The 8,026-nt window shown below is 38.6% G+C and overlaps 1 protein-coding gene across 1 annotated transcript in view; it reads left to right on the plus strand.

Annotated features, from left to right (window-relative positions):
- Positions 1-8,026, plus strand: part of LOC140343916 (alpha-soluble NSF attachment protein-like) — a 19,234-nt gene that overhangs the window by 2,629 nt on the left and 8,579 nt on the right. Inside the window, exons 2-3 of the mRNA XM_072430813.1 lie at positions 6,647-6,726; positions 6,954-7,070. Coding sequence (XP_072286914.1) covers positions 6,647-6,726; positions 6,954-7,070 — 197 coding nt within the window. The remainder of the gene's footprint in view (positions 1-6,646; positions 6,727-6,953; positions 7,071-8,026) is intronic.

Here is an 8,026-nt window from a genome sequence, read left to right on the forward strand (position 1 = left end):
CAAATGTGAAGCCAAGATTTCTGGAAACTAAAGCTGGTCATGGGCAGGTTGGAGGGATTATTGCAGAAGGGATATCGTCCATCTCTATCTGCAATAATGACCTGCCTAATTAAATGTGGAACTTTATTTCTGTGTGCTCAGCCCTCTGTGACAGCAAATGATATCTATGATGTCAGCCGTCGTGTATTGAATATTGTATGCCCAAATCCTTAGACCTAAAAACCATCCACACTGCCTGCAACTAGGGTTTACTTTACTATGAATGTAAATCCAACACATAAACAGCTCTGAGGCTGCAGTTAGTATATTTACCCGATCACCTCAGGGACATTTTGCTGCTGGGGTGGGTGTAAGAGCTGAGGTGGCGGCTTGTTGATTCTTCCAGATCTGTTCTGATGGAGTTTCCGCTATAATATGTAGAGATAGTAACAAAAAAAAAAAATTGTACATAGATTACATTGTACTATGTACATACATTGTAATATGTGATCAGCTTACAAGTAGGAGCTCAGTGTTGTATTTTTTTTATGTATATATTACCTCAGTGATTACAGTATATTACATCCAGAATTTTATGTTTTTATTGTGTGTATTTCTGAAAATAAATTTGTGCTTATTTAGATCATCCAGGGCCTATTTATGTTCTTTGAACTTCGGTTAAAAGTATTATAATAAACAGGATTTATATAGTGCCAACAGCGTGACAGACAGTGACACAGGAGGAGGGGAGGACCCTGCCCCGAAAAGCTTACAATCTAAAAGGTGGGGGAAGTCCCACACAATAGGAGGATGATTACAACCATTATCATCATTATGTCAATGTTATATGTGTTATGCGGCATAACTTCTGCTAATCCACACATGGGGCCTGATTTATTAAAGCTCTCCAAAGCTGAAAAGAGTACACTTTCAACAGTGGAGCCGGGTGATCCAACAAACCATTCCAGGTTCCAGATATCCTATCCAGGTTTGCTGGATCACCCAGCTTTACTGATGAAAGTGTATCTTCTTCAGCCTTGGAGAGCTTTAAAAAATCGAGTCCATTGTTCCAGTGGTTGGTTGCTCCCAAGACATAAGACTTGGGACTTTAGAGAGTTTGCAATGGAAAACCTGTGTGCAAATGATGAAACTTGGGTGTAGTGGATTGGAGATCTAGACTAGCTGTGCCAATATCTACAGTAGAAATAATTGGGGTAAAGCCATTGCTTTCAACTTTAGTATTTTGACTTTGTTATACTATGATTGTTACTGTTCGTGGGGATTGTTTCCTACAGCAACAGATTGTATTTTAATATAGCTGAAGGACAGTAATCCAGTCACATCTCATTGTTCTGTTACAAGGCCCAGGAATAACAAACTGCCTGACTGCTGTAATCCTATTAGTGACAGATCACTGTTGTAGAGTAAACATTCAGCTTTTTTCCTGCACTCCATGTATTATTCAAGGATCATTAAGCCTACTACTAAAAGAAAAATGTTTGAAAGATCTACTAACCCAGACTATCTCAAATTTTTAAACATGGGAGGATGCTAGGAATAACTTTCAGGTCTTAGGGAATTCCAAAAAATAATAACATTATCCAGAGCTCACACTATATTAGTGTGGTGGTCTATGGGAAGAATGTCTTTTACGTTGCTGGCCAGTGAGAAGAATGTCACCTGTACAGATAGCCAAAAAGATCATTGGTGTTACTTACTTACACAGGGACGAGTTGCTCAAGGAACCCCTAGGAACCTGTGGAGGAACCCTGGTACTAACCTATATAAAATGGTTTGTACTGCAGCCATAATTCCATGAACAAATACACAGCCTCAGCTGTGTCTAGCAAGAGATTTCTTCTGCAAGTCATACAAAGGCCTGGAGCCTCAAGTCGGTAACATTGCTGTACATCTTATCAGTCCACATTGGAAGGAGGCTTAATGGCTGACTTCTGTGATGTCTTGGTCAGTTCATAGAAAATTAATATTGCTTAATGTTTCCTAAAAAAAAGTTCATAATTTGGCTATCACAATGTATTTGGTTGCTACAGAGTGGATATTTTTTTACTATTGCAACATTTGACAGCCCTGTAATATGTAATTGGTAAATATGTACAGAGAACTGGTGATATTATTTAAAAATGTTCTGGTTACCTAAAATACTGGGTTACACCTGTTTCAGAAGTACAGTGTTATGTTTCAAATCCTACAGATTTCTTAGTTCAGTATTCATTTTAATCTGGGTTGGAAGAAACTGTAGGTGGGTGGCAGCAGCCTCTGTATTGGGACCCAAATGTTTGTGCAGCTGGATAAAAGAGGCTGAGGGAGAAACACTATTAGCTTTTTCTTTAGCTGCTATTTGTAGGTGTCTGGTCAGTATTGCCGTACAGCAACTGCTCAGATTATACAATAGCAAGTGTTTCACAACCAGGATTCCACGTAACCCTAGGGTTCCTCCACAGGTTGCTAAGGATTCCATGAGCAATATGTGCCTCACTGATCAGTTTAACTTACACCAATGTTTTTTTTTTGGGCTATCTGTAATGGTGACATTCTTCCTGCTGGCTAGAAATGTAAGAGGCATTCTTCTCACTGACCACCATGCTAATGTACTGTGAGCTGTAGATTTAGTTGTTAGAACAGGGCTTCCTTGAAGACCTGAAAACTATTTTAAGGGTTCCCCATGTTAAAATGGTCAACAGGCTGGGATAGGCCATCTAAAAGGTTCCCCCATGTAAAATGTTCCTCCAGAGTGAGACCAACCTAATGGGTTTTATTTTAGCAGAAAAGTTAGTGGGCAGCACGGTGGTTCAGTGGTTAGCACTCTGACTTTTGCAGCTCTAAGATCCAGGTTCAAATCTCAACCAGGACACTATCTGCATGCAGTTTGCAGGTTCTCTGGGTGGCTTTTCTCCAGGTACTCTGGGTTCCTCTCATATTCCAAAAACATGCAGTTTGTTTAATTGGCTTCCCCCAAAATTGACCTTAAATGACTTATGATTATAGTAGGGACAGTAGATTGTGAGCCCCTTTGAAGGACAGCCAGTGACATGACTATGGACTTTGTAAAGTACTATGTAATATGTTGGTGCTATATAAATACTGAATAATAATAGTAAAATACAACCAGCACTACTTGGCAGGAACCAAAACCATTAAATGTAATGATCTATATGGCTACCAACCACTTTATACATATAGTGTGAAGAAAAGTATACATTCACATGCATATTCCGAATGTTTTCTAATGCTGTACTTTGACTTTAAAAGTGCTTGTATTTAGTGTGCTTATACGGGACTACCGGATGGAAAAAAGTCAGCATTTTCTTCAAAAATAGCGCTTCCTGTAAGACCACTTTCCTGATCAGACCTTGTAGATTTTTATGATGAACCAACAAACATTAAACTACACAATTTTATTTTTAACTACTTCTACTTGTGCAAATCAATATTATGTCTTTTACATGTACCCAACGTGTACGCAGTAATTGATTTCTGTTACTAGAAGGCATCAAAGTTCACATTGAAGCCCAGCCAAGGACATAGACTTGCAGTTTTTAATGACTGTATTTTGGCAGTCTTTCCCCAAAGGAAAAAAAATAGTTCTTTGTCCTGAAATGTTTATACTGGCCAAAGTATTAGATGCGTTTTAACCCCCCTGGCTGTATTCCTAAGTGTGTCTCTGGGGGAATTTTATGTTCCAAAATCATAACCCCCGAGCCAAACTCTGGGTAGCATTGTAAAGATCCTACTTGCTCCCCACGATCCAGGAGCATCCTTCAGCGATGCCCAACCAGCTTCTGTGTCCCCTGGCATCCCCGGTGTGATCAATGTGATGCGTGAAGTGTCGGTACACTGGGGAGATGTGGCCTGGTGGGAAAATTTAAAAGTAGATTACATTGTAATCTGCTTTTAGCACATTGATCACAGTAATAAAGTAATAAAAATAAATCCAAATAATAATTAATTAATACTAATTTAACAATAATGTTGCACAGATTTCAGTGGTTTTGATTTGAATAAATTATTAAATTTATTTTATTATTTTTTATAATTTATTTATGATGTGTGTTTCAAACTTTATCATACCCGGGAGTTATTCCTAACAATTACAGGCCAGCAATATTAAACAATAAATTTCCCTGCAATGTACAATGTACCGACTTTGACTTCTAAAATACTGACATAATCAGACTGCCAGGAAGCTTAAAAGAGGGACCCATACAGAGTCATTAATAAAACTCACTGCTTCACAGCTCCAATCTGCTGCCAACCTGTTCTGGGTGTAGGAAAACGCATACCCAAACCTCCCAACAATGCAGAGATCAATGCCTGAGCGCTGTCACATGGGGGTGAGAGGAGCGTACATAACCATAAAGATATTTGGGGTGGGAGGGGAGGTTTTACCTGCCCAGTTCCTGTATCATATTCCTGTTACTTTGTCTAGAGTTCAGGTTCACTTTAAAAACAGAATTATGTAAACCAATTTGCAGTATAGGTTCACTGACTTTCCATAGTAGATAACAGAACACTGCAGTTCTGTCTGTCAATGAGCTCTGTGTAATAGAAATATTCTTTTCCTGGAGTCTCATGACACATGCAGTCACACCACTGATATAAGCAAATAGTAGAGGCACTATATAGATTCTGTGCTTTATTAATATATGCTTGTTGGATACAGAAGTGTCATTTTTATCCTGAACATCTCCATGGTAACTACCTTTTTAGATTCCCCATGTGGGAGACTGCAAAAGCAGAAGAAATATTTGTGCCATGTTATTTGTGCAGAAATTTATATGGCATCCCAATCTGGGCTATTGTTTACACAATTTTCTACAGTGTTTTTTTTTTTTTCATTTTTTTTTTATTTTGTTTAATGCTTAGTGGTTACTGTTTTTTGAATCAAATTAATTTAATAGAATCCATTGATAGTGGGCAGAGGTTAGCACTCTGGTCTTTGCAGTGATAGATCCCAGTTTCAAATCTCAGCCAGGGCACTATCTGCATGGAGTTTACAGGTTCACCCTGTGTTTGCGTGGGTTTCCTCCAGGTACCCTGGTTTCCTTCCACATTACAAAAACATGCAGTTAGTTTATATGGCTTCCCCCCAAAGTGACTTTGGACTGTAATATTGACATATGACTATGGTAGGTACCTTAGCTTGAGAGCTCCTTTGAGTGACTATTGGACTATGTACAGCACTGCGTAATATGTTGGCGCTATATAAAAATACTGTATAATAATAATATTATTAGCATATTAGTCTGTGTAAAAGTTGATTCTGATTATAAATTTCAAAACTACATATACACAAGGGGACAGCTTTATGTTTACTGTTCTGTATTCATTAACCTTCTGAGTGGTAACCCGGAGTGTGTTTTGGGGGTAAAAAACACAGCTGATAGCTTTAACCCCGAGCCACAGTCAGGGTAGCTAAAAAAAAAATACTTACCTGGTCCCATCGGCATCCTCCAGTGTCCTGCCATCCTCTGGCCATGTCCTCTTCATCCGATGTGGCCCCCTGCAAGTACACTGACGTTCCCCAGGAGTTATATATATATTATATGCTACTGTACAGTTATATTACAGGTTTCAGTATTTTTGATTTATTTATGCACCCTTGTTTTCACAGACTTTTGTGTTTTTTATTTAAAGTTTATTATTAAATTTATTACATTTATTAAATATTGGACATATTTCGGCGAGTTATGGCTAAGATTTACAGGCCTATAATGTAAAATAAATTCTCATGAAAGACAATGTACGGCTTTTAGATAAAACTAAACAGAAAAGAACCGCCCAGAAGGTTAAAGTGGGGGAAAAAAACACCACACTAAATGCTCTGTTTTGGGCTCACTGGAGCCTTTAATGTGCAAGTATGCACAGGATATTCACACATTATGCCTGACTTCCCAGTCTAAAGGAACCCCCTCCAGCACTGCAATGTCTGCACTCGTCGTGGGTCACTGGCACTTCCATCTGCACACAGTCTTCTTCAATGTTCAAAGTTTTGGCCGTCTACATTGGCCATTTTGAATGGTGTAAATCTCATGCACAAGAGTTGTGTTATCCTAGCACAGCGTCATTCCATGACTCTATACTGAGCCGCACATGTGCAGCTCAATGTATACGAGAATTTTCACAGATTGTTTTAAGCTTGGTGTGAAGAAGCTGTTGGTGTGTGGCAGTCCCTGTATTGTGACCCAACTTTTCAATAACCACCCAGAAACAGCCGGGTGCTGCGCCCAGCTTAAATGGGCTGGGAAGAACACTGTACTTTATTAGAATAAGGTGCTGAAAGGGGGGCAACACAATCACAATCTTTTCTGTTATTAAATTGTCAGCAATTTTATTTGGTGGATTTTAGTTGTGCTTGTATCTATCATTAAAATGCTCTGTCAGCTGGGTTTGTAGTTTTAAGTTATCAATTTGCCTGTAAAAGTATAATTTTTCTGTAAAATTTAAATTGGTTTGTCAGGCACAGTTTATTAAACTGAACAGGCTTAAAGTGATTATGTTGTTGTTATTGATTTTTTATATATATATATATATATATATATATATATATAATTTGTGGTATATGGGGGACTTTAGGATTGAATATTCGAAGTCACCACAGTTGTTTTTACATTTTTTTTTAAATCTGGCTCTTTTGATTATTTTTCAGTGGCTCATCCAAGGTAGAAGAAGCTTGTGATCTCTACGCCCGAGCAGCTAATATGTTTAAAATGGTGAAGAACTGGAGTGGTGAGTGTTAGAATATAAGCTAATTGGGGCTTATGTTAAAGGGAGTTTGAAGAAAAGTCCACGCACTGCGAAAGGAAATCTGATTCCAGACGTTACTTTTCTGGTATTCTGTTGACAATGCTTTTAGTTTTTTTTTCTTCATACATTATTGCATATTTGTTGTTTTTTTTGTCTTCTGAGCATTTACAAGGTTTATCTTCTAATTAAAAATTCTTCTCCTTTTCCAGCTGCGGGTAATGCTTTCTGTCAAGCTGCCCAGCTTCATCTACAGGTTCAGAGCAAGCATGATGCTGCAACAAACTTTGTGGATGCTGGCAATGCCTTTAAAAAGTCTGATCCTCAAGGTGAGTTGCTGTATGCCCTCAATATTGAAAAAAAGAAAAATGTTTTTACTGATGCAAGCTTTGAAGCTATAGTGATCTTCAATTAGTTTGGAGCTCACTGGCTGAACATTGCCAATTATGAAAAGCTGTGGATAATTGGGGTCAGCCTTGTGATGTCTGTACTTGAGCAGATTGAGCTATTTAAAGAGACGCTGTGACCCGTCTGTTCAGGACAGGATGACACTGCTTCCTGATAGGCTACTACCTAAGTAAGGTATACTTGTTAATCCACACTCTTTCACTACCTCCCTGCTGGGAGTCCATTCAGTGTTAGAACCTAGCCATGTCCACCACTACACCCAGACACATGACAGTGTACTGACGTGACAAATTGACTACTTGGGTCTGAGTGTCATGATATGTGGGAGATCACAAGCTCCCTTATACAAGGCCCCCCCCCTTTTTATTTTTGCATGATCAGGGAGTATAATTTGCTCAGGCAGTAGGCCATTTGCATCCAATACCTCTCCTTTTGACAACACAAATTTTAAGAATGGAGTGGTTTGTGCTGGATAGACATGTACGAACCGTTCTATCTTCGCCCTGGCTGTTGAGCTTTTATTAACTTAAAGAATTTCAGGAAGCCTATATATATTCTTTCCCCATTTCCCCAGGGGAATGACAGTAGCTCAAGCACCTCCTATATTACCAGTGTTTCACAAAAGCAGCTTTCTGGCTTACAGAGTTTTAGGTGTATTTATATCCAATAGCAATATTTTATTCTTACTTGTCACCAGTAATTTTAAAAGATTTGTTTTTTTTTTTGTTGTAACTACATTTACAAAACTTTGAGGAAAATTAACTATATGGGGAAGTGTTTTTGAACTAGGGTTCCTCTATAGGTTGCATAGTTCTCCCCAGAGGTTTTTAGCCGGTTGCTCCGCCCGGCTGATTTGAATACCCCGCCCAGCTCTCGG

This window comes from Pyxicephalus adspersus, chromosome Z (genome assembly GCF_032062135.1).
Source record: "Pyxicephalus adspersus chromosome Z, UCB_Pads_2.0, whole genome shotgun sequence".
Classification (NCBI taxonomy): domain Eukaryota; kingdom Metazoa; phylum Chordata; class Amphibia; order Anura; family Pyxicephalidae; genus Pyxicephalus; species Pyxicephalus adspersus.